Source organism: Rhipicephalus sanguineus, chromosome 6 (assembly GCF_013339695.2).
Source record: "Rhipicephalus sanguineus isolate Rsan-2018 chromosome 6, BIME_Rsan_1.4, whole genome shotgun sequence".
In the NCBI taxonomy this organism is placed as follows: Eukaryota; Metazoa; Arthropoda; class Arachnida; order Ixodida; family Ixodidae; genus Rhipicephalus; species Rhipicephalus sanguineus.
In genome coordinates, this window is record NC_051181.1 from 170643326 (window position 1) to 170670925 (window position 27600).

Here is a 27600-nt window from a genome sequence, read left to right on the forward strand (position 1 = left end):
AGTGACTGGCGACCCTGCGGCGACTACCGTGCTTTGAACAACGCCACCGTTCCTGATCGCTACCCATGGCCTAACATCGTGGACTTCACAGCATCACTGCATGGAGCAATCGTCTTTTCGAAGATTTACCTGGTCAAGGCATATCATCAGATACCTGTCGAACCCTCGGACATTCCCAAGACTGCTGTCATAACACCTTTCAGCCTTTTTGAATACCTGCGGATGCCCTTTGGGCTCCATAACGCCGCTCAAACATTCCAGCGGTTTGTAGACACAGTCACCCGAGGCCTGCCGTTCTGCTTTGCGTACATTGATGATCTCATCTTTAGCAGTAATGCAGACGAACACCTTTCCCATCTTCGACAGCTCTTCAAACGCCTTGGCGAGTACGGCCTCATCGTCAACAAAAACAAGTGTACGTTCGGCGTGCCTGAACTTGACTTTCTCGGACACCACGTTGATTGTCACGGAATCCGGCCACTCCCTTCCAAAGTGCAAGTTGTTCGAGACTTCCCAAAGCCAACTTCTTTGCATCAACTGCGCGAGTTCCTGGGACTGATTAATTTCTATCGGCGTTTCATTCCCCGCTGTGCTGACCTGATTAGACCCCTTACTGACTTGCTCCAAGGTAAGAAGTGTACTCCCATTACATGGTCTGAGAATGCATCAAGCTCCTTTGTTAAGACAGAGCTTGCAGACGCCACCCTGCTTGTTCACCCAACACCAGACCCTCCGCTCTGCCTCATGACCGACTCGTCGGATGTGGCAGTTGGAGCCGTCTTACAACAGTTCGTTGACGGATCATGGCAGCCGTTGGCATTCTTCTTGTGCAAACTCTCACCCACAGAAAGCTGCTACAGCACTTTTGGACGCGAACTCCTTGCTGTTTATATGGGTGTGCGCCACTTCAGGCATTTCCTTGAAGCCCGATGTTTTTTCATCGCCACGGATCACAAGCCGTTGACGCTTGCCATCAAGTCTGCAAGCAGCAAGTTTTTGCCCCGTGAGAGTCGTGACCTCACTTACATCGCGGAATTCACAGCCGATCTCCGGAATGTGCAGAGATCTGCGAATGCTTCAGCCGATGCGCTCTCTCGCCTGACAGCTTCCGTATCTTGCGCCGCAGCGCTGCCAACTGTCGACTTCAGCGCCCTAGCGTCAGCGCAAGCACAAGACGAAGAAATCGCTAAATTTCGCCTATCCCCTGGACACTCTTCAATTATGAAAGCCTCGCTTAGTGTTTCTGTGACCAGGTGAATGATGAAGCGTATCGCAGGCGAGTGTGACAAATTAGCTTGTGAGTAACATGGGGACGAACTTATATCTGCCCAACTCGCGTCATTGAATAAACTGCTCAAAAATTCCTGTTCCACCAATGTCTTGGCCGTAACTGCTTCTTATTTGAGAAGAAGGCATAGACTGTCATTGTGAGGTCCACATTTTCTTAGCATTCTATAAAAATGATTCAACTATCATTTGCAATCAAGACTTTCAATTATGTTAGTGATAGCATGAATACAAGAAAGATGGCAATTATCACAGTATATGGCCTAATCAGATTACAATGACTTGTTTTTTGTCATGTCTATTACGCCACTTCATACAGAGAACTTGGTTTAAAATCCATGCAACATGTTCTTCTTAGATCAGAAAAGGGCTAAAAAAAAAAGGAAACAAAGGCCGCACGTCCAAGAGGTCCGATGTGATAAAACACACCAGTGATCACAATATTTTTGTGTTTTAGCAAAGCAAAGCACATCAAACTAAAAGCGGGGCACAGAGGAAGTTGCGCACAGAAAAGCACACAAAAGACTACAATCCTGGTGCCTTTGGTAAAGTAATATTTAAGGTACAACTTTGGAAACCATTTTCTCAAAATAATCCTTCTTGCTTCTTGCCTCACTAGCTTTGCTGATTTCTTCATGACCGCTATGTCTATTTCAGTTGTGCTTTTTGTTCTATATTCCTTGAAGTACAGTCTAGGGCGTGACACTCTTGCTTTTTCAGTATGACCTTTTCGTAATTAGCTAATGGACGAGTTGCTCACAGTCTTGATGCCTGTTCCTCGCTTACCTGATAAAAAATGGGAACTGAAAAGAATTGTGTTGCAAATAAGAAAATCTATGAGCGTCATGCCCTCAGTCGCGCATCTTAGAATGCACAGTGCTTCGAACGAGTGTCATATTTTTTAAGCCACTCATACTCTGAACAAAACCAGAATAGAAATATATTATACATGAAAAAGTTTCAGGGATATAGTACTCATGAAAATATCACAGAACACTATGTGCACCAATTTTTATCAAGATTCATGAAGAAAGTTGATATTGAAAGCCACGTCCCCCTTTGATGTTTGCACTTAGCCACATTGATGCTTAAAGGTCCTGAACAAAGGCAGCAGTGTATTTGAATTCAAGCGTGCTCCCATTGCAGGAGGCACAGAATATCATGGCCCTGACCAACGTGGACACCCCTCTGAAGGGTGGCCTTAACACTCCTCTGCACGAGACTGAGCTGGGCGGACCAGCAACACCCAAGAAGGCGGGTGCAGCACAGACACCCAACAGCCTCATAGTGACTCCATTCCGGACACCCAACGCTGCTGACGGTGAGCCACTGGGCCCACAGAGGCCAAAGCAGTTTATAGCTCTCAAATGCATTAAAAACCTGTTATAGCATGCCTGTGAGGATTTGCAATGTTGAACTAAACAAGTGTACAGCAGAACAGCTCTCGGGGCAAGAGGATAGCAGAGAGAGAAGTGACCTGAGGGACAAGCAAGATTGCTCCACCTCGATGCCTCATTGGTGGAGTTTGCAGGGATTTCTTCCTTTTGCCCACTTAGAGATGGCACTTGGCTGCAGTAGCACCTACTGTGGCAAGGAAGTTGCATGTCTGTGGAGGGGTCACTGCTGTTCAAGGAAATGAACTTGAAAACCTACAAAAGCAAGTGTGCCATGCTCGAAGCACTACCAAAGTAATGAGAGTCCAGTGGAGGCATGATAAAGCGCATTTATTTTTCACACACAGCGACTATAAAAGGCATTACCAGTCTCACAGCGTGGTATAAACCTTTGCACCCACCCACGTGACACACTGAACTTGGTTCGCGGGATGCCCATCTGCCGAGCGACATCGCTTGCTTTGAACTGTATCGCTTCAACACTTGACTGCCTTGAGGCGGTTGCCTTGTTCTGTGATGAAATCAGCAACATGCTGCTTCAATTTGAAGTGGTGGCAGTGGCGAGGCTCACGGAAACCTTTTTGGCCGAGCTCGCACATGAAGAGGAGCTGGATCCACAAATGGTGGACTAATTCACGTCGAGGCTTCGAGCAGCCGTTGAATGACCAATTTTACAGTGAAACTGTTTTATTCTACCCTGTGCGGTCATTGTCGTAGCTGTAGGAGTACCCCCCTACGGTAAAAGATAATTGGACAAGATTAGGAGGGGGCGGGAGTGGAGCTGTGCGAATAGCAAAATATAAGGTGCGAAGCCAATTCAAATATTCAAGTGCGAGTGCGAATCGAATCGAATACTTCGAAGCGAAATTGCAGAAAAAAATGCTGGAGAGGATTTCTAAGCATATTCTTATGAAATAGCAACATGAAAGTGTTTCTTTTCGCTAGGTTGATGAAGCGCTGGCAAGGTGGTGTTTCACAGTTGTCTTATCAAGAATGAGGCAATGTAGAGGCCGAATTGTATTTATGTACCTGATTTGGTGCAACCAAAGTGTTTCTGACAACACTTTACACGTGATAGGCAAAGATGCCATTTCCTCAGCCTCTCCTCCCCTCTCAACTTCTGTGAAAGCCCAACTGATGTGGCAGACAAGGGGGTGCTCCCTTCAAGCAAGGTGTGTGACCGGGCTAGTTGGTATTCCATATTGACGTGAACAGCGCGTGTAATACACAAAGACGAAGAAACGACGAGGACTAGCGCTGACTAGCGCTAGTCCTCGACGAGGACTAGCGCAAATGAGCGGTGATCACGTGTGCCTACTTGTTCTCGTTTTCCATGTTTGTGTTAATAAATTTCAGTTGGAAGTCAGCGCTAGTCCTCGTCGTTTCTTCGTCCTTGTGTATTACACGCGCTGTTCACGTCAACAAAGCTCCCTTCAAGTCCGGAGTTCCAAATCTACCTCGTAGACGTCGACATATAAGAAGATCTGAAATTTTGAATGCTAAAAAGCTTCGGCTTCCGATTTTTTGGACTTCCTGCCCAAATTTCAGGTCCAAAACAGCATTAATTGAGCCCCCACCCCTGCCACATCTTTTATCTCCATGTTGGAACCAGCGTTTTCTTGAGTTAATACATTTGCAACCGTAGCAGAGCTTGAAAGGCAGCTTTGCCGCAATACTGGGGTGTGATGAGGTGAAGCATATTGAAAATCTAGGGACCACTTCCAGTCAGAAGTTGACTGTCTTGGCTAAGTTCGACCGTAACGGAGCTTGAAAGGCAGCTTTGCCGCAATACGAGAGTGTAATGAGGTGAAGCGTATTGAAAATCTGAAGGGGTCGCTTTCATTCAGACGTTGACTGTATTTGTCTTTGGTAGGCTTGTGCGAATAGTGATTTGGTCGAATAATTCCGAATTGAATTCGAATGGTATATATCGCATATTAGGTTTTTATGGCGCAAAAGCAGCTAAGACTATGCTGCGCTAGTCACAAGGTGTTGAGTAATTAACAGTGAAATGATGCAAACAAGGCATGTGCAAATGTCTTTCTTTTTTGTTCAAAGGAAGTGGAAGCAACTTTGAATAGTAGCAGAATTTCACTTTCAGTAGAAAGCTAGTGATAACCTGTAAAATATGTTACGTTTTAACATTTACTGTACTTAGAGCATATAAGTTGGTATAACAAGCTTTTAAACTTAAAATATGATGAATCGATCTAAGAGTAATATGTTCATTTAACCTTGAAGTGGGGCTTTGCGGCAATGCGGATTTTCCCTGGAAAGGTGTATTCACGGTATAGCACCCCTTCACTACATTGAAACCACCTCTACAGGGGGTTACATGCGGACTGATATACACCTAATCGTTCATTTCGAATACTTCAAAATTTCCAACAATTTAAACTCAAATCGAAGCGAATTCGAATACTGTAATATTTGTTTGAGAATATTCGCACAAGCCTAGTCTTTGGGAAGTTCGAATTGTTCGAATAGTAAAATTCCAGTGCGAATCAAATCGCATGGCAAACACTATTCGAAAAATATTCGAAATTTCAAATATTCGCACACCCCTAAGTGGGGGCCTTGCTCAGTCGTGGACCAAAATTCAAGGTGGTGGCAAAAGAGCCTCTAAGAAAAGTACACACTTCTCATGAAATGCTCTATTGATTAAGCATGCATTTACTGTTTTTACTAAACCCACAGGGTATCCTTGTGTGAAATTTCATGTGTTATGACAAGGGAGGAAAGGCATTCTTTGTTCCGACAATTTGTGACAACTTCTATTGCAACCCGAGGCACCACACTGTGAAAGTACTAAGAAATCGAGCACGTATCTAAAAACTCTCAGAACTTGGGTTCCTAGGGAACCGCTGCTGATGATTCTGCAGCGCAGAATGGGTTGAAAAATCAGTGATGGGAGGAGACAGGTGCGCTTGCTCAGTCGTTGGCGCATATTTCGAATCTCCCGAAAAGGGGATGGGGGCACTTGCTCGGGATTTCATGGCAGTAGGCATCATGCAGGTCATGTGACCATTGTGGGGAGGAGGGGGACAAGAAACCTGAGGTTCAAAGTGTGGATTAAGGGGGGGGGGAGACTTGGGAACTAACGAGGTGACTTAGCTTATGTAAAATGTGGCTATTGGGCTCTTCCCATCAATAGTCAAAGCAAGGATGGCTTCAAAGCGCAACAAGAAAAGCTTGACCCGCTTGCCAGCTCTTTGTGCACTTCAAGTAATGCGGCTGAATATGCATTTGGATCGGGAGTGGAAGCAATACTTGCAGCAAAGTGATTTCGTTATAACGAGGGATTAGTGTAGTTGGGGAAGGAGCAGAGGGCAGTTCACAGTGATGCACAAGGGTTGCGCCTTGCTAGCCACATTCTACAGGCAGCAGTAGCGTGCCAGTGTATTGCCAATGATTTCTGCGGAAGGGTTAAGAAAGGGTGCCCATGATAACGAGTGAGTACCCTTGCCAGAAACAGGAACCCGTGTCTGTCTGGTTGCACACGGGAGAAAGGGGTCGTAGGCAAGCTAACTTCAACGACCTCGTTGTGCAGTGAATAAAGTTGTTTCTCTCTCTGTATCAATGTTGCCATCGAAATTTTCAACTGTGAACTGCAATACAGTAAACTGCGATTTCTCCTTTCTTTCCCTCATTAAAAGACAACACCAGATTCATGCCCCTAAATTTCAAAAATATAGAACCTGGAAGCAAGGATTAGACACGTTATACACGTTTCATTATAACACTGGCAACTCTTGGGCAACATGGGCCAGTGCCGACACCATGTATTTCATCGAACATATATATATGATTACTATGTGCTGAAGAAACTGAACTTGACTATCAGTGCCCGTGGTGTATGCTTTCGGGAATTCTGGATTTATGTTTGCACCAATTTGAGTATTCACATGCTCCAACTGTATAAATCTTGAAAATTGCACAGAGCGTGGGAAATGTCACCAGAGTTCAATAATTGGCATGTATTAAGCTTGGTTGACAAACGAGTGAATTACTGCACTGCCCAGGCATGACGCCTCGAGGTGCCAGGACACCAGGGAGCATTTCATCACAACAGACCAGTGCAACACCACTGAGGGACAAGCTGAACATCAACCCTGAAGATCACCTGGACTTTGACTCCAATCAGTCAGCCAAGCACTTTCAGGTTTGTATGCATAAACAAGAAGTGGTCCTGAAGTGAGTACATGAACGGTCCAGCTGCACTGGTTCGGTATTTGTCTGTGCACACAACAGTTTCAAACATTCTGGCACCAAACAGCTTTTCCAAGATCAGCCCCTCGCTCTCTTCCCATCAACATGCCGTTTCTCAGGCAACCTTCGTTGTGGATGGTTTGTACTGAAACTCATCGCTCTTGACCTGCGACAATACTAACAATTATGGCTGTGTGAATACAGTAGAACCTCGCTGATATGTTCCCGCTTAGCACAATTTCCCGGCTCACAGTCGCAAAAGTTGAAAATAACCCAATACAGCTACGTATTAATATGTTCCGGTTAAGGGGAGACACGGGGATCAAGTCGCGAAAAAATGGCGAGAAAATCGATTTTCTGAAAATCACATTTTCAGTTTCTGTAGCCCTTTTTCTATCCAAAATATCTTCGCTGAAAACCATGTACAAGTGGTATTAAAAATTGTTGCGCCCGCTTAGGTGACAAAAATTATCACGAAAATCGCAAAGAAGAATGCGTTTTTCAAAAACTAATAGCTCCGCAATGGCGCGACCAAGCACCACCATCTAGGGCTCGTCTGAAAGAGCATTTCTCCGTCTTCAAATTCCCCGCCTCAGCTGGCTCCCCCATTTAAAAACAAGAGCACAAAAAGCAAACGTTTAAAGGTCGTTTCGAGGCCCCCGATTGGCCGCGGCCGCCATGATGCTCCAGCGCGCCTCGCCATTGGTCCGATGGTCGCTCCCGGTGTGCGTCGTCTGCAGCTTCCGCGTTGCGGGGTCATGGCTGTCGAAAATCACGCTAATTACTGAAGTGTTCGCACTCGTTTTGTGATCGCTGGTCGACGATAATTACGCGTTAGCAGCTGCACCCGGAAGCTCAATCATCAGGCCGTGCATCAGACTGCGATAGCCTGACGCGCTCGTCGCGAACATCACAGAAGCACGTCTCGGACCTGTATTGCATTCACTCGTGGGACCTGTGGTTAGAAGTTCTGCCCGTCAGCATCTCGGACCTCGTGACGATGACCACCGCGGGACGACTTTTTGTGCTCGTGATCGAACATGGCTAACTTTGAAACATCAGGCACCGCGGCAGCGCACACCGAGACCGTGCTTACTGCTCGAAGTCATGGCTAGGCCTAACTACGTTCACGGCGTTGACGAATTCAAACTTTGCGGGGAAGAACATCGCGCTAGCAGACATGCGAAAGCGAACAAGCCACAATGTGCTTTGTTGCTAATGATATCGCCCGCTGGCAGCTCGGAATCGCTGATCGGCACTTGACGCATCGGCAGCGCCTCGGACCCCACAGCCACGGCCGCTTGATCTCGCCAAGTTCGTCGCACAGCGATCGCTCGAAGCACCGTGACAATTTCGTGCATCAGCACCCCAAAATGTGAGGCCAAGCATATTGCAAGCCGATGTTTCATCGCTGCGGCTTGGCATATTGCGCATCGCCAGCAATTGCTGCCACCCATCATATGGCACCGACTTCCCGAACCCCGCGGCCGAGCACTTCGCGGGGAAATAAGCACTCAGTGGTGATGTAATTTAGGCACGCTTCAAGCCGTGCATCGTATCGCAGCAAGCTTTTGTGAATGTACTGAAATAATGAGAACCTCGCCGACTACCATTACCACAACCGGGTGAATGATGAAGCGTATCAAGGCGGGGTTGACAAAAGGAACTTGTGTAAAGGAGTGGACGAATTTTTATCTGCCAAACTCGCTTCATTAAGTACTACTCAGAAATTCCTGTGCCACCAATTTCTTCACCATAACTGCCACAGCATGCCTAAATTTGCATGCCACAGACTTGTAATGTGCAAGTCTGGTCATTAAACCTGATAGGCTCACCCTTCAAAGAGTTGACAAGAATAACCAATAAAGAAAAAAGAAAGCACGTAGTGCAGAAAAATGAAAGGTCGAGGACATAAGGAAACCCCTGCAAGCAAAGACACTAAGTATTACAGCCCCAGGGCATTCTGATTTACATGTAGTGGCTGTGCAACTTGAGGACCCCTTTTCTCAGAAATGTGTTTTGACCCGACTGTCCCGCTTGCAGAAAGCGTAGCACAGCTATGGCTTGATGGATTTTCACGAGGTCTGTTGCATTGTATTCCCTAGTCAATTCTCTATGCTATGACATTCCTATATTTTTTAATTACTCTCTCGTCTTTTTACTCTCTAGCTGATTTAACATTACGATAATGAATGCATTATGTAAACGGGGATGTAATGTTCCGTGTAAAAAAAATCGAGGTAATAGGAATATTTGGAGAATGTCATAGCATGAACCATTCCTATGGCTAAAATACAGTCGACGTCCGATTACCCGGACGCCCGAAATTCCGGACATGCCTGATTTCCCGGACTCATCTGTGGCACCGTCAAGTTCCCCGTAGAGTCACTGTATTAAAAAGTCCGAAATTCCAGACGCTTATAGCCTTCGCCATCCGATTTCCCGGACTTTTTACTGTTAACCGCCGACCCAAAGTTACCACCAACGCCGCCATTTTGGTTGTTTTCATTTTCATATCCTTGAACCCACCATACTCGCATCAGCAGCAACGCCGCACCGCGCCGTGGCTGCCGTAACCTCGAAACCGCACGTGTCAATCCGTTGCCAGCCGTAGCTTAGCCAAGCCAAACCTCACTGTGTTCGTTCACGTGTTGTTTTGTCAGCTGTGCCAGCTCTGCGGTCGTGTCTGCGGGTGATCGTTTGCTGCTGCGCGCTACCTTCAGTGATCACGTTTCCCGACCTTCAGCATCCACCGAGTTCCTAGCTGTTTCGTGCTGCGCTTTTCGTCGAGCGGATTCGCCGTTTACAGCAATGGCACCGACTGCTCCTTCGTCTTCGTCCGCGCCTTCGAAGCGCACAAAGCCACCTCGTAGGCTCACGATGACGAACTGCCATCCGCGGACGTTGCCTTCGACGATCTGCGCGCTGGCGGCGTGTTGATTCCAGCCGAGATAACCCTTGAGGGCTTCGCCGACGCTGACAAAGACCTCGAGCTATTTGTGGAGTTGACCGATGGCGAAATCATTCATCAAGTTACGGAGGATTCCGATGACTCCGACACCGAGAACGCAGAGCCAGCTCCTACACAGCCAACGAACACGGAGTTGACGCGAGCACTGATGACACTGTCATTGGTGTACAGCGGCGACATGACGTTGACTGAAATTGAGGCAGGCATAATCGCGGGCAAGCGGACCGTGCAAAAGAAAATAAGCGACTTCTTTGCGCCCAAGTGCTAACCTATGAGGTAGTGCCGACCACGTCGTATTTTTTCTAATAAACGGCTCTTTTCAGAGCCACCTAAACAATGCATTTGCTGAACTGCTATGGGAATCTTGTACTCCGGCTGTGACCCTCTCCATCAGCGAAAAATACCTACCAAAAATGTGCGTTTTCACGTGCATTCGTTTTTCCGGACTGCCCGATTTTCCGGACGTTTTCGCGGTCCCTTGAGGGTCCGGGAAATCGGACGTCGACTGTATAAGGGCAAGTCTGGGCTTTTACGACGTTTTGTTGTCACGCCAGGCTTTTTGCAAGTTTGGTACAACAATGATGCAAGTAAAAATTATAATGTCAAAACTGCTGGAGATATCTTAATGAAACTTTGTAAATAGTCATTCAGTACACTTCCCAATAAGCATTCCAAATTTCATTGTTCTACTACAAAAATAAAGAATTTCCCCTTTGCTGCTCACCTCCCCCTTAATACATTCCTGGAAAATACGATCCTTCGGCAGCAACGTTCAGCACCGCAGCAAGCTGCGGTCGTATGATAGGTATTCTGCAGCCAAAAACTCATTCGAAGTGCAGAAAGGCCCCTCTCGTGTACTTGCCATGCCTTTCCCCTCAGCCATTGCCTCAGCTCTCTGTCAACGACACATCGACCCGAAGTAGGCAGTCACGCTGGCCGTCGAAATGTTCAAACGGCTTTCAAAAAAAAAAAATAGTGTCTTTTCTTTCTGTAGCACAGTGGTTTCGTTTTGCGATTTCAGAGCACTGCGATTCCTTCATCCTCAGCACGGTACATAAATACGTACTCGTTCCACACGCTTTTTTCAGACCCCATGGCTACAGCAATGGCTGGGGGAACACTGGAGCTAACAATGAGGCAAAAGGAATGGATGCTGTCGAACTCTCCAGTCCGCCACAGTTCGGTCCGAGACCTACGGAAGCGCACGTGGCGCACACGCCGCAGCTGCTGCACAACACAGCATGCCACGTAACCATGGCAACGCCGCCGTCATACCCAATGCACACGGCCTATAAGACGTCATTTCCTCCACACTTTTCTCCCAAAGCGCATTCATTTTCCGCCCACCATGCGGCTCACTTCCAGACAGCATTCATTTTTTTCTGGCTGGACAGTTCTGTCGTCGCTAGAACCTGCCAGGACAAATTTGTTCTGGAAGATGTCTGAAAGGTTTCTGGCTATCAGACGCCAAAAAGAGACGATGCGCGCTGGCCGCCATCTTTGTAGGACTCAACAGATCGCAATGCGTTCATTTGGGGACTTCACCTTCGGTTGCCGTTATGCTTTTTATCTTCTAAAGCCCGTTCCACCGCACAAGATGGTGCGATTACGAGTGGCAGTGAACATGTCTCACAAGTTAAGGGGGGACGCAACTGATCAGCGCATATGTGCGACGTAGTATGGGATAGCTGCGAGCTGCTGCCTCTTTTGGGAACTAGCACTTTCGCGGCGAGATTTTGCATCACCTCAATTATTACATGTACTGCATCGAGTTCAACTTGTTTAGTCATTAGCGGCGCGGCAGTTCTGTTCACGGACGGGGTGAGTTGTGCCTGATCTTGGCGAACGTACGGGATCATATCCCAATTGCATATGCTCGAGAATATCGCTTCAACTCTTCAGTGAACCTAGCTACATATTTCCAGGCGGGCAATGCAGGAAGAATCGACGCTCACGCGGGGCAAAGTTTCGTTTGCTGCCACGGCGGTAGCATTTGTTTATGTTTACGCTGGCTGTCCCAGCGTTCAATTTTGCAATCTTCGGGCATTTTCAGGTGTCTCTGGATTTCAACACACGTGACGATGACATTGTTTCCTGTTATAATCCTTCGTCTTATCGCCAATGGGACGGAAGCGGTTTTTGTGAGCCACCGAAACGGGAAACTCAACCACAGCGGCATCGTTTGTGTCAGTCAGCGCCTGCACGGAAACAGGCCTAATCGTGTACCGGGGAGCAATAACCGAGAGAGTAACAAATCGGTCACCTTTTTAAAAATTCCAAACCAGAAAGCCATCAGTGTTGCGGGCACAACACGTGGGAACCGGCCGAAGAACGAAACCGGAACTAGCCGGCACACTGCTGTAGTAAAGCATAAAAGAAAACTGAGAGACATCGGCGCAAGGAAAAAATTCCACATGTTCCCGCAGTGTGGCGGCACATGCCAAGCAAGAGAAATGATCGAAAAAGGCGCGCATTTTAAACATATAGGCATGACGTGCACGTACAGCCGCCCATTTTTTTAACCTGAACACGTGAGCGTCGACCGCCGAGTCGATAAGCGCCGTATGATGGAGCGCAGCGGCGAAATGAAGGAGAATATGTGCATGCGTGCAGTGAAAGTTCGTTGCAGCTTTCGTCTGCCAGGCTGTTGTACGAAATGGACCTAATCCTGTCTGATTTTTTTCCTTGCTTTTTTGTCCTGTTTTTGGCTTGCCGTGGCAGATATCTTTGTTGCCTCAGGAAAGTGCTGCGTGCACCACAGTAAAAAAACATGGTTGCAGTGGTGGTCCAACTGTGCCAATTGCATCATTTTGCTACAATCTCATATCCCTGCGCCTTGCTGCGCACATTCGAGTACAGCTTGCGCCAACTGCGCCAAAGTTCATTAGTCTACCTGTTTACATGGCATCGGACCGTTTATGGCCCAAAATATCCTTGGTTGCAACAAACACTACCAGATCTTTTCCATAATGCCGCCGATGCCCTCCACTCGCACTATTCCGGCGATGCGCTTTTTGTCATTATATTCAGCCCAACCAAAGCCTGCGCCACCGCATGTGTCTCCGTTGTTAAAAGTCTAGCGTTCCGTTGATAGTCTCTCTTATTTGATAGGAAACTAGCGATAACACTTTGAAAAGTGTTTTTTCTTTGTTCATGAGTCACTCCGTGTATCCCCCCCCCCCCCATAAAAAATAATGGCACTCCTCCCACCTAAACAGTCGGTTGTGCTTTGTCATCTGGCCTGTTAGCTGGACGCCATAGTTATTCGCTAATCGTGGGAGTAGCATGGGGACTCACACCCACCAATCATACTTTGACAGCATATTAAGTTAAAAAATTCGCAAACACGGGGTGTCACTAAAGCCAACGTTTCAACGAGCGGACTTGTCTTCCTCACGGCTGCCTTGAAGAAAAGCATCCCACCCCCCCTTTCATGCTTGCAGGGGTGTAACAGCTGCACCAATTGCGCCAGTTTGATACAATTCCTTATTTTTGCGCCACACTGCACCAAAATGCCCAACCAGCTTCAAAATATTTTTTGTTGTGCAAATTTTAGTGAGTAATGGTGGCCGCGTAAGTCATCTGCAGCGTGGCTGTCGTCATCCAATACAGACGCGCACACCGTAACCCTAACCTCCCCCCCCGCCCGTCCCCCTGCGAAAGAAAAGAAAAAAGTCAGTTTCACTGCAAGGACGAAGCAATGTATGCGATAGCAACAAATTGTAATGTTATACGAAGTGAGGCTGGCAGCAAACTCTTTTGTATCTGATCTAGTGTAACTCAACAAAACGTTGGTGTAAGAGAATACGGCCGCTCCAGGGAAAGGTGCTCTTTCTGCACCGTGTTTTCGCATTGAGAGCGCAGCACGTAGAAGGATATTCGAGCCGCCCGCTCATGGCTGCCGAGATAGGGTGCGCGCCAGCGATCGTGACCGCGCCCTTAGAATCAAAGTTCAAAGTTGCTGCTTGAGTGACCCCCCCCCCCTCTCGCGACTTTTCATGCACGTTCAAGACGGGCGAGGCATTTCCTCTCTGCTGCGACAGCAGGCCTCCCCAACAGAGTGGTGTTATCGCATGCACCCTCCGAGTGACTGAGACGGGCTGACTCGCTTGATCTCTGATTCAGCCGCATTCATCGCCTGCACTCGCGCGCTTTTACTCGCAGTAGAACATACTATGCGCGGGGGGATGTTATCAATTTGGACTTTATACGGGTGATGACGGTAAAAACTCGTCAGGAGTGTCCATATAATTGCTCTCGCAATTAAAAAGGACAGTAGTTCTCAAATTTCCTGATGCTTGCTTTATTGCGTGCAGAATGCTTTTTAAGCCACTTTTGCCGCAGTACACTGGTGTCTTGCAGAAAAGCATACTGAAATTTAGAAGGGGCTATTGGTACTAGCTGTCAGGACACAGCACATTTTGTTCCTTAACCTCTTAACTGCTTTGGACGAGCAGAGCTCGTCCTGCCGAAACTGTCCCCAAACTGCTTTGGACGAGCAGAGCTCGTCCTCGCGGAATAGGTACTCCCCTCTAGCGTTCAGGACAAGAGGCGCTCTTCTACAGCTTAGATTGCGTGTAATCCACCAGATGGCAGCATTTACTCGGCAATTTATTTTTCTTCTGCCAAAAGAGCGCGGTTTTTGTATGAAAAGATGGCTTGCGGTGGCGGCCACCCATGCATAACTGGCTCGTCAACACGAAAACGAGGCTTTTCATTTTCGTCATCTTCTTCGAGCGATGATCATTCGGATACGGATGTTTATCTTGTGTCCGGAAATGAAGACAGCGAAGGCGGTGAATTGAGCATCTCCTCCGGTGATGATGAAAACAGCTCGGAAGCGAACATCGCGAGTGCTCGCCAGTTGATCCTGCTTGATGCGGACAATCCTCCTGTGAAGCCTCCTCGCTTTCCATTCTTGGCCATTCCAGGCAAGACTTTCAACTTGTCATTGCCAGATGACCTTATGGAATATATCCAGTAGTTTCTTCAAATGTGCTTCGTTTGCTCTTGGAAGCGAGGAGAAAACGGGAAAAAATTGAGAAAGGAAACTCACTTTCGGTGCAGGAGCTGCAACAGGCCCCCTTGCGTTATTCCGTGTTTTGATTTGACTAAGTATGTGGTACAAATATTTTTTCAACATTGACAAGCTGCTTTTTAGTACAATCAGATTCAAAATCAGCAATAAAAAAAATAGGCACTTTTGGTTGGGAAATTTTCAAAAAAAATAAAGCACTTAAGGGGTTAAAGGGACACTGAAGGCAAATAACAATTTATGTCATAGTGAAAGGTCAGTGTGGGAGAACATCTAAAACGTCAATATTATCAACAGCAATGCTCTACTAATTGAGAAATTAAGGTAAATAAAGGACACGATATGTGCCACGAGTGGGACATTTTGGAAATGATCCTGATGACGTCAAGAGTCCCGTGTACAGTTAACCACTAGAATGGCGCGAGTGGTTCATAAGTTCCGTTTTCGCCGAGCTGCGCTTCACTCTTTGCGGTTGCATCTCAGTGGTAGTTTCTGTATCGGGTACTGCTGCGTGTGCTTGGCTCTCGCTATTTCTGCACTGTTGATACTCTACTTCTGCTGCTGGCCAATCTAAGCTCCGTTACAGTGATATAGTTTCGGAGTGGCCCACGGCTGCGTCTTGGCAAGGTTGATGGCCGCCGTTGCACAAAAAACCGTAGCGTCGGCAGCCGGGCAGTAAAGGCAGGCAACGTTGGGCATGGCAACTGCTGTGTCAGAAGGCCCGTTCAGGCGGGTGATTTGAAGTGTGCTAGCGTCGTGCAGACCACTAAAATGTGAGTTTCTTTCAAACTAAGCATTTTCTTGGCACGAAACAAGCACTACGAGGTTTCTGGAACGCTATTTCGACAATCAACGTCGACTTAATATTTCCCTTTAGTGTCCTTTAATTACTGGTTCGTGCACGTGCCGTGTAATTGCAAGTACAGTAAAACCTCGTTAATTCGAACTCGGTTATTTCGAAATCCCGCATAATTCGAAGGGTTTCTGTGGTCCCTTATTTTGCAATGTAAATCTGAGTGGATAATTTGAAGCGGCGGTCAGCGCCAGCCCGGTTAATTCGAAAACTTTGGGCACCATGTGCCAATTCCCGATCCCGATTTCGCCGCAAATTTGCGGAAGCGACGGCCCTTAGGAGCCACAGGGCAATGCAGTGTGGCGATATTAATGATTGACAGTTGAAGCAACCCATCCTCGCTGCTGCTAGCGCAGAAAAAAAGAAAACACAGTCTCGTGGTCAGCTAAAAACGTGTGCCTGCAGAAAAGAAGACGTGCTTCACTGCAACACGGCGGTGACACGCGGGCAGCATGTCGCATGCTTCTCGCAACGTCAGCGCGTCATGATTTACCCATTCTTTTGTGGAAAAGAAAAGATACTAAAGGACGGTCTGACGGAATTAATGATGTATGCGAACCTCCGATTGGCGGTTGCTTCGGCAATTTCCGCACTTGCACTGCTGGCGGAGTTCTTGCCTGTAACGCTTACTTCGAAAACTCAGTGAAAACTTCAATGATCATGTTTTCCAGCCAGAACACATTGCGGATTCCGTCACGCTGGCCATTATCATATTCTTTATTTTACCAGAAAGAATGGGCGAATGGTCGCTGCTGTGTCGTACGACCCCTCGTGGCACGCAGAAACACCAGTGCAGTAAAGGTCCCTGTACATGCCACTGGGTGGAGCTGGGTCTCCCCCATGCCTCTTTGCTATCACCAATCCGGCGTGGCCATGCCGGTCATGTGACCCGTGCCTCGCTGACCAATAGCCCTTCTTCCCCTTCCTTAAAACCACCTGCAATAAACGTGGGGGAGCAGTCTTCCGTCAGTCTCGCCGAAGCTTGGTCTCTGCGTCGTCACTCCGCGCGCCCTCCTGTCGTTCGGCCTCTCCGTCGGCCCGCCGCGGGTTACGCCGCGCTCCTGCCCTACACAACAGTCGCATCATGACGCGCTGAGGCTGCAAGGAGCAGGTGACATGCCGCCCGCGTGTCACCACTGTGCTGCAGTGAAGCACGCCTTGTTTTCCGCAGGCACGCATTTCAGCTGACCACGAGACTTCTTCTTTTCTTTTTTTTTTTCGCTGATAGCAGCGAGGCCTGCCGTTTTCCCGAGTTCGTGGCAAAAATGGGACCAGGTATTGCTGGAAAACAACCCTTGGAGCCACAAACTAGAAGGCCAAGCGACCACCTCTGATTACTTTCAGTAATTCAAAGTTCGTTGCATCCCGCTTTTTGTATGTTTCGTTAATTCGAAAACCCGCTTAATTCGAAAGTTTTTCACAGTCCCAGTGACTTTGAATTAACGAGGTTTTACTGTACAGTATAACCTCGTTACAACAGATCTGCTTACAACAGACATTTGGATATTAGAGACCAATTTGCAGCGTTATGCCAACCTTCCTATTTGTTCTATTAATTGAGCTTCATTTACAACGGATTCTGGTACAACGGACATTCGGATATACAGTGGACTCTCAGTAAACGGAAATCTCTTAAACGGAATTGCTGCTTAAATGGAACAACTGCCTTTAGCATGATTGGTTTCATACCTGAATGTTTTAACCCAGTTCATCTCTCAGTAAACGAAACTCTTGTTAAACGGAACATATTTTCCGGGCCCTTCATGTTCTGTTTAATGAGAGTCTACTGTAATTGACTAAAATGTGAGGCCAGCAAGGTGGTCAAGACATTTTTACAACAGACTTTTCTACCACAGACATTCCAAATTCAATAACTTCCGACATCAAACATCGCTTGGCATACTTTCTGGAAGGGAGCAGCGCGCCGGATATCGACGTACCGATTTAAAGGGACACTAAAGAGCATAACGATTTTGCTCGCATTAGTAAAGTAGTCTTCCACGATTCCAAATACACCACGCTTGCTGCGAGAAGACGCTTAATAAGCGAGAAAACGCGCAAGAAGGAAATACAGGTGGCGACGCCACCTTGGAAATCCCGCACCATTTGCTGTGACGTCACATAATTTTGACGGCGCCTGCTTGGGCCTACGTAGTTCCTAATCAGTTAAATCGAAGTACATTGTCCTCTGAGGGGGCCAGAGACTTGACATAACGAGTTTGTGGAAATTTCGTTGAGCCAGTGGCGCCAAATTACGTAAATGCTCTTTGAAATCTTTTACGTCACGAATTACAAAGTTCGGCATGAAATTTAAAAATGAAACTTTGAACTTGGTTTTCTCCTCTAATAATAAACCTATAGTGGTGAAATAAACTACACAAGAGTTCACCGAGCACACTTTATCAATCTAAACCAATTCATTGTTTCTCTTTAGTGTCCCTTTAAGAACAAAGGGCGCGCCGATCTCCGGTCTGTCAGTGATCACTTATGCCTAGCCGCGGTGACCAAAAATTGGTGCGCAGTGCGCTTGGTCTTGCGGTTTTGGGCGCCAATGCGCGAAATTGCTAGCCGCTGCCACTGCTGCTCTGAGCGGTCGCTGCGCAGAGAGCTTGGCCGGGGGGTATGCTGCCCAAGCATAAATTGCCCATCCGCGGTAGCAAGGAGCCAGCTGGTGATGTGATTCGATCGTTGCTTGCGACGGAGCGCATTGCGCCTTCTTTGGTTTCGCATGTCCTCTAGCGTGATGTTCTTGCCCGCAAAGTTTGCATTTGTTTTGTACGTAGGCGCCATGAGCATAGTTAGGCCTAGCTACGACTTCTAGCAGAAAGCTTGGCTGCGGTGCCCGATGTTTCAAAGTACGTCATGCTTGCTCACGAGTACAGAGTTTTCCCCGGATGGTCTTCATCACGAGGTCTGAAATGCTGATGAGCAGAACCTCTAACCACGGGTCGAGTCAACGCTATTGCAGTCGGTCCGAGATGTGCATCTGCGATGTTCGTGACGAGTGCGGCGCGATATCGTAATATGACGATTGAGCTTCTGCTTGAAGCTGCCGAAGATAAAGCGTAATTATTCAATTATCTTCAATTATCTTCAATTCAACAATCTTCAATTATCGTCGACCCGTGAACACAGAACGCGTCACGCGATTTTCGACAGCCGTGACCTCGCGATGCACAAGCAGCAGACGACGCTCTCCCGGAGCGAGCATCGGTCCAATGCCAAGACATGCTGGAGCAACATGGCAGAAGCAGCCAATCCGAGGCCTCGAAACGAGCGTCAAACTTTTGCTTTTTGTACGCTTGTTTCTGAATGGAGGAGCTAGCTTAAGCGGGGAATTTAAATACGGAAAAATGCTCTTTCTGACGAGCCCAGAGTGGCGGCGTCTAGTTGCGTCATTGCGGAGCTACAACTTTTTTGAAAAACGCTTTTTTTTTTGCAATTTTTGCATTAATTTTTGCCACCTCAGCAGGCACAACAAATTTTTTACAGCACTTCTATGTAGTTTTCAATGAAGATATTTTGGCATCAAATAGAAAAAGGGCTACAGAAACTAAAAATGTGACTTTCAGAAAATTGTTTTTTTTTTTTGTTATTTTCTGCCGTAAGAAGGCCGTGTCCCCCATTTAGAATAAATGCGTTCTTTGACCGCGTTTGTGAGTCGTAATTCTTTCCGGTTACAACAGACTCATTCAGTGTTTACATAAAAGTCTGTTGTAACAGTACTTGGATTTTACATACTCCCTTTACAACAGACCAAAATCCTCTTCAGTATGAAGGTCTGTTGTAATGAGGTTATACTACTAGTATGATCGCTGACGTCTAAAAAATTATTGGCAATCATTTGGAGGTGCTGTGTATGGCGTTTCTGCAGCCTTGAGAAACAATAGAGAAAAGCGTAAGCCAGTTTTCTTTTTGTCGCCACCCCCACTTTCTCCTGCTTTACGAATCTCCCGAATTTCAAGGTCGCCAGGTTCGCAGGTCCACATTAGCACTGCAGTGCCTGCCGAATTATTTGACAGGCCCTGCAAATGCTCATGTAGACTCGGTCATTGTTCGCACTGTGGGCTGGCTCAACACACTGCCTTTATTGAAATAGCAGCGTTCACGTGCACTATGCACGAGTTATCTGATGTTGAATGGTGTGTACGTATTTTTGTTTTCTTTTCTAAAAGTAAGCCTTCTTTGTTACACTGCTCCAAATTTGGGATTTCGTGCTAAAAAATTCAGGTTTTTTTTTCGTAACCTGCTCCAAATTTGGATTTTTGTGCTCCAAAAGCAACATTTTGCTGCTCCAAAAATTAATCCAAATCCTATTTTGGCTGTTGCATCCCTGTGCTTGGAGTGATCACTGACCCCACCCCTTCGTATAAGTTTACTGTGTACCAGTTTTATTTTTTAGAACCAGAAGTTTTTGGAGAACCGGGAGTAAGTGCTCAAACCAAAGTCCTCAAAAGGGAAAGGAGACTGTCACTCAGTGCTCACGCCTCTAATAATTATTGAGTATGATGGAGCATCATCCCTTGTGAGTTCTCGTGATTGCACTATCTACGCAGGCAATTTCAAACAGTATATTTTCATTTGCATCAAGCGAGCCTTATTTCTTTAATTGCTAGACTGCTGGTTTTATGGTTAGGATTTTTTTTCTTTTTGAAATGACCTTATGATACCTGCCATTCGCAAAAGCCGTGTGTGCCATGCTTGCCTTGTCACTGATGCTTCACTTCAATGCACATCTTGTGCACCGCAGTGAAGCCAGAGTGTGACACTCTTTCGTGCTAAGAACCTGAATAATGGCTGCCCTCTGGCTTTTGGCCTTGTCTCCTTGTCTACATCGCAGCAGCATTTCCTATATGTACACTAATAAAAATATTCACCGAAAAGGTAGACATGTTCTGCTCCAATAGTGATCCTACTGCTCCAAACCTGCTCTGAACAATGGCTTCTCCTGCTCCAAAAATTCCCCCAAATCATAAACTGGCTGGACCACCACTGTGGTTGATTCCTCCTTCATAGGAATCGGTATAACTCTAAAGTAAAATGTGTCCTTACTAGAGCTGTGCGAATCTTGGGTGCGAAGCGAATTCGAATATTGAAGTGTGAGTGTTGTTGCGATCGGCGAGCCATCCTTTTCCGCGGGGCACCGGGACGGAAAAAGGCAGCCGCTTCACTGTGCGGCGATAAGGAAGAGCGCGAAGACACCCCGCTGATTCTCATGCGCCAGGAGGTGCATGGTTTCAATTTGCTCGAGACAGCACCATTGTCGCACAGCACCATTGTCGCCGGTGCCGGAGCGGAAATGCGACACATGGCGCCTTTGTGCCCCAGGAAAGGCCGCGACGCCGAGTTTCTGCCGAAGACGGATCTCGGACCACCGCGCTGTGCGTCTCCGGCTGGTAGGTCGTCTACGCTCAAATCAGCGCCAGCTGCCCAGACGCCTACCAGTGGATTTGCCGGGCCTGCAGCCGCCGTTCGGCCGCATGGGTGGTCGGCTCGAGTAGCGACATGAGGGACTCATCACAACCCGCATGCTGGCGGCAGGCTTCCCCCGACGCGACATCGTTGTGAGAACAATGCGCGTGTTCGGGTTGGGTGTGCGTGTGCTGGGGGCGGTGCCAGCAAAGTGACCTGCAGTATTCGCCGCCCGATTGGATGGAAACGTCTTCCCCTGTTTCCCCAGGTCTGGAATCTAGGGACCGCCAAGGGGTTAAAAGACGCGACCGGAGGAGCTGTTGCGATCGGCGAGCCATCCTTTGCCGCGGGGCACCGGGACGGAAAAAGGCAGCCGCTTCACTGTGCGGCGATAAGGAAGAGCGCGAAGACACCCCGCTGATTCTCATGCGCCAGGAGGTGCATGGTTTCAATTTGCTCGAGACAGCACCATTGTCGCACAGCACCATTGTCGCCGGTGCCGGAGCGGAAATGCGACACATGGCGCCTTTGTGCCCCAGGAAAGGCCGCGACGCCGAGTTTCTGCCGAAGACGGATCTCGGACCACCGCGCTGTGCGTCTCCGGCTGGTAGGTCGTCTACGCTCAAATCAGCGCCAGCTGCCCAGACGCCTACCAGTGGATTTGCCGGGCCTGCAGCCGCCGTTCGGCCGCATGGGTGGTCGGCTCGAGTAGCGACATGAGGGACTCATCACAACCCGCATGCTGGCGGCAGGCTTCCCCCGACGCGACATCGTTGTGAGAACAATGCGCGTGTTCGGGTTGGGTGTGCGTGTGCTGGGGGCGGTGCCAGCAAAGTGACCTGCAGTATTCGCCGCCCGATTGGATGGAAACGTCTTCCCCTGTTTCCCCAGGTCTGGAATCTAGGGACCGCCAAGGGGTTAAAAGACGCGAGCGGATGCAGGCGAAGGACTTTCTGGAACGAGCTCTCTAAATGTAAAAATGTAAATAAACCTCTTATACGCTTCTTCTGCTCCTCAGTCCGGTTCCCTCCAACAGCAGCTCTTCTTGAGGACGAGGTCTGCGACCGCCTGCCTGGACGCGTGGAAACCAGCGCAATTGCGGGAGAGCCTCCCTCCTCTACAAACTTCCAACAGTGTGAATCGAATAGAATATTTTTCGAATATTTCTCGAATATTTCTCGAATACTTCTCGAATATTTTTCGAATACTCCGAAGCGAAATTGAAGAAAAAAAAGTTAGAGAGGATTCCTAAGCATATTTTTATGAGATAGCAACATGAAAGTGTTTCTTTTCGCTAGGTTGATGAAGCGCTGGCAAGGTGGTGTTTCACAGTTGTCTCATCAAGAATGAGGCAATGTAGAGGCCGAATCGTATTTATGTACATGATTTGGTGCAACCAAAGTGTTTCCGACAACACTTTACATGTGATAGGCAAAGATGCCATTTCCTCAGCCTCTCCTCCTCTTTAAACTTCTGTGGAAGCCCAACTTATGTGGCGGACAAGGGTGCGCTCCCTTCAAGTCCGGAATTCCAAATCTGCCTTGTAGACGTCGATATATAAGAACATCTGAAATTTTGGATGCTAAAAAGCTTCGGCTTCCGATTTTTTGGACTTCCTGCTCAAATTTCAGGTCCAAAACAGTTTTAATTGAGCCCCCACCTCTGCCACATCTTTCATCTCCATATTGGAACCAGCGTTTTCTTGAGTTAATACATTTGCGACCATAACGGAGCTTGAAAGGCAGCTTTGCCGCAATACCGGGGTGTGATGAGGTGAAGCATATTGAAAATATAGGGACCACTTCTAATCGGACGTTGCGTCTTGGCAAAGTTCGACTGTAACGGAGCTTGAAAGGCAGCTTTGCCGCAATACCGGGGTGTGATGAGGTGAAGCATATTGAAAATCTAGGGGCTTCTTCCAATCGGACGTCGACTGTCGTCTTGGCAAAGTTCGACCGTAACGGAGCTTGAAAGACAGCTTTGCCGCAATACGAGAGTGTAATGAGGTGAAGCATATTGAAAATCTGATGGGGTTGACTCTGAAGGGGTTCAATCGGGCGTTGACTGTATTTGTTTTTGGGAAGTTCATAATAGTTCGAGTAGTAAAATTCCAGTGCAAATCGAATCAAATAGCAAACACTATTCGAAAAATATTCGAAATTTCGAATATTCGCACCTCCTAAATGTTTACTTTTGTACAAGCCTCGTGCCACTTGTTTTGATGGCAAGTGCCCTGTATATCTGTATCTCTTAGTCCACTGCAATCTACCGTGAAACTACAGTCCTTTTCACGCAGCAGTCAAGTACTTTGCCATTGCTTTGCCATGTGCGTGAAACTGAAACATCTTTAATGACTGTGTACTGCGCAGTTGTTTTTTTCCAAAACATGCAGGGGTGCAGCAGCTGTGCCAGTTGTGCCAGTTTGATACAGTTCCTTATTTTTGTGCCAAGCTGAGCCAAAACCGTGAAATTTGTTGAAATAGCACCATGCTGCGCCAAAATGCTCAACTAGCCTCAAAATTTTCTCAGTTGCGCTAATTTTAGCAAGAAATAAAAGTTTTAACCCTTTGAGGGTCGAATTTTTTCGCAAAATCCAGTCCAAAAATGTGTAATTTTTTTATTGCTGCAATAAATTCTTCAGACGATTCTATTTAAGAAAAAAATTGTCTAAATTTTTTTTTCATGACCGTAAAGTGACAAAAAAATCTCTTTTGTTGTTACGTACACATGATAATTGATGGTAGCGCAGGCCAAAGACATGGACAAAAGAAGGCACATGAGACACCACAGCGCTACGCAGTACGTGTACGAAAGAGCCCGTTGAACAAGAAATGAAGTCGATGAGGGTGGCGATTTGGGCTTGTTGGTATGGTTGCATGATAATTGATGGTAGCGCAGGCCAAAGACACGGACAAAAGAAGGCACATGAGACACCACAGCGCTATCGCAGTACGTGTACGAAAGAGCCCGTTGAACAAGAAATGAAGTCGATGAGGGTGGCGATTTGGGCTTGTTGGTATGGTTGCATGATAATTGATGGTAGCGCAGGCCAAAGACACGGACAAAAGAAGGCACATGAGACACCACAGCGCTGTGGTGTCTCATGTGCCTTCTTTTGTCCGTGTCTTTGGCCTGCGCTACCATCAATTATCATGCAACCATACCAACAAGCCCAAATCGCCACCCTCATCGATTACGTACACATGGTTTATTCGTAGTAAAATCAAGCAAAATCCTAAAAAAAAACAACAGTTCTTTTATCAATACAAATTATGCATTGTATTAAACATAGCTCACAGACATACAAAAATAAGCGCACCAGAGTACTTTTCCGGTTAAAAACGTTCGTGCTCTAACACTAAAATCTTTTCAGCGTGTGATAGTCTTTGAAGCATGGCTCGCCGCGCACGCGTTTCGGATGTCGCTCCTTGATCGTCATCGGAGTCTGAACTCGTCAAAAAATCCTCGTCTGACAAACTGAAATCCAATGAATCAGATCCTGATTCGGCACTTGGGGAATAGTCCGCATCGGAAGAATCGCTGCTCGACTCACCGGCAGCAGAGCAACCGGCGCGCGCTTCCATAGCGTAAGCGAACTGCGTCAGTGAGCGCAGGGAAGAAAACTATGGTTGTGCGACCGTCCGGAAAGCAAAACGAGTGAAAAAGCTACAGTAATACTTTGTCGTCTTATCGCCAACCAGATGTAGTTAGTTTTTCCGAGACCCCAAAACTAGAAACGCAATCACGGCGGCATCGTTTGTGTAATTTAGCGCCGCACGGAAACAGATGCAATCGCGCGCGGGGAGCAATAAACGATAGAGTAACAAGCGGTCACCCTTTGAGAGAGTAGAAGCCAAACAGATATCAGCTTTGCGGGCGCAAGAAGCGAAAACCACCCGAAGGACGAAACCGAAACCAGCCGGACCGCATGCGCGCGTTCTGATGGGAGACTGCAAGCCGCCGCGCCTCTTTGGAAACAAAAAAAAAAGAAAAAGACGGAGAGACATTGGCGCATTAAAAAAATTACACGTATTCCCGAAGCGTGGCAGCACATTCCAAGCAAGAGAAATGGGAGAAGGCGCGCGTTTGAAACCAACCGCGCCGCGGGCGCGCTCGGTTGCGCAAGCGATAGCTGGCGCGAGGCGCGCAATTTCGCGAAGCATAAAAAAAGCAACAACGGAGAGACATCGGCGCATGAAAAAAAATTCCGCGTATTCCCGAAGCATGGCAGCACATGCCAAGCAAGAGAAATGGGAGAAGGCGCGCGTTTGAAACCAACCGCGCCGCGGGCGCGCTCGGTTGCGCAAGCGATAGCTGGCGCGAGGCGCGCAATTTCGCGAAGCATAAAAAAAGCAACAACGGAGAGACATCGGCGCATGAAAAAAAATTCCGCGTATTCCCGAAGCATGGCAGCACATTCCAAGCAAGAGAAATGGGAGAAGGCGCGCGTTTGAAACCAACCGCGCCGCGGGCGCGCTCGGTTGCGCAAGCGATAGCTGGCGCGAGGCGCGCAATTTCGCGAAGCATAAAAAAAGCAACAACGGAGAGACATCGGCGCATGAAAAAAAATTCCGCGTATTCCCGAAGCATGGCAGCACATGCCAAGCAAGAGAAATGGGAGAAGGCGCGCGTTTGAAACCAACCGCGCCGCGGGCGCGCTCGGTTGCGCAAGCGATAGCTGGCGCGAGGCGCGCAATTTCGCGAAGCATAAAAAAAGCAACAACGGAGAGACATCGGCGCATGAAAAAAAATTCCGCGTATTCCCGAAGCATGGCAGCACATTCCAAGCAAGAGAAATGGGAGAAGGCGCGCGTTTGAAACCAACCGCGCCGCGGGCGCGCTCGGTTGCGCAAGCGATAGCTGGCGCGAGGCGCGCAATTTCGCGAAGCATAAAAAAAGCAACAACGGAGAGACATCGGCGCATGAAAAAAAATTCCGCGTATTCCCGAAGCATGGCAGCACATGCCAAGCAAGAGAAATGATCGAAAAAGGCGCGCACTTTAAACCAGCTGCACCGCGAACGCGCTCGGATGGGCAAGCGATAGGCGGCGCGCCGTTTTGGGAAGCGAAAAAAAAAATACAACGGAGAGACATCGGCGCATGAAAAAAATTCCACCTATTCCCAAAGTGTGGCAGCACAGGCTAAGCAAAAGAAATGATCGGAAAAGGCGCGCGATTTAAAAATAAACGCTATGCCGTACATGTACGACGAAAACCCTTTGGTACCGGGAAGCTTCTGCCGTACATGTACGGCGAAAACCCTGAAGGGGTTAACAAGAAATGTACATTGCGTTGGTCACCTGCAGCTTGTGCATCATCCAATCCAATCCGGACGCGCAGACCATAACCCTAACTACTAGTTCACTGTACCCTAACCCCACCGCAAAAGAAAAGACAAAAAAAATTGGCCGCGTATCTGTGCTTCACTGCAAATTTCGTTGAAAGACGATAGTCTTCTGCCAGCCGTTTCTGTGCCGTTTCATTGCAGCCTAAGAAACACTAGCATTTTCAGCGCAGCCTAAGAAACACAAGGGTCTTTAGAATTACGTATCTATGTATTTTCTAGTAAAGGAACACACCACTTAAAGGGGTACTGACACGAATATTTTCAGTTGTCATTTTTTTTTTTTTTGCTTCAAATGAAAGGTCAGGCCCTCAAGAGCCTAGAAAAGGTAGTGCTAAGCGCTAGTGCGCCCTGAAAAAGTAATTACAGTGTGTTTTTAAAAGCTAGTTTCGGTTCCCACTGTACCCTGACGTCAGAACTCTGTACGACATTCTCGTCACGTGCTCGCACAATATATAGTGACGTTTCCAAGGCCGCTCCACACCGTGGCTGTATTGGTGACGCACAAGTGGCCATTTTGGAAGTTTTGATGACGCACAAGCGGCCACCTTGGAAGTTTTGGTACCTAACGTCATCACAACTAGCCAGACTGCTGCGTGAAGTCACCAGAATTTGTACTGTAGCCTGACATGAAGCTAGTGTCGATGTCAGTAAGTGCGCCATGGAAAAATCGACTTTAATATCAAAATAAAATATCTTATCAGCATTTGCTAATCTCCACACTTGCTCAGAGCCGTCTCTGCATACAGGAGATTTGTATGGCAGAGTAAACTCTTCTTCGAAAAAAGGTGTCGGTACCCCTTTAATACTTACGTATTGATGTTGCGCCTCAGATAAGTGTAATATTTGCTTTTTGATCGACTATGTTCACAAGTATGAACGCAGCAATCAGTTCAAAATGGCTGGGCTTTCAGCAAGTGCTTAAACTTTGGCCGGGTGGCTCAACCATGTGACAGACAGACAGACCAAAATTTCTGCGTTCAAGTATCCCAAGAAAGACTATTGGCTTTAAGAAGGACAGCAGTTCTAAAATGCCCTGGCCTTGTTCTATTGCGTGCAGAACGCTTTTTTAAGCCACTTTCGCCGCAGTACACC

The 27600-nt window shown here is 47.5% G+C and overlaps 1 protein-coding gene across 1 annotated transcript in view; it reads left to right on the forward strand.

The window, feature by feature from the left end:
• The window catches only part of LOC119397038 (cell division cycle 5-like protein), a gene marked incomplete at its 5' end in the record, with an annotated part of 213286 nt that overhangs the window by 72247 nt on the left and 113439 nt on the right, over positions 1 to 27600 (forward strand). The window contains 2 exon segments of the mRNA XM_037664464.2: positions 2434 to 2608; positions 6704 to 6843. Of these exon segments, the coding sequence (XP_037520392.1) occupies positions 2434 to 2608; positions 6704 to 6843 (315 nt within the window).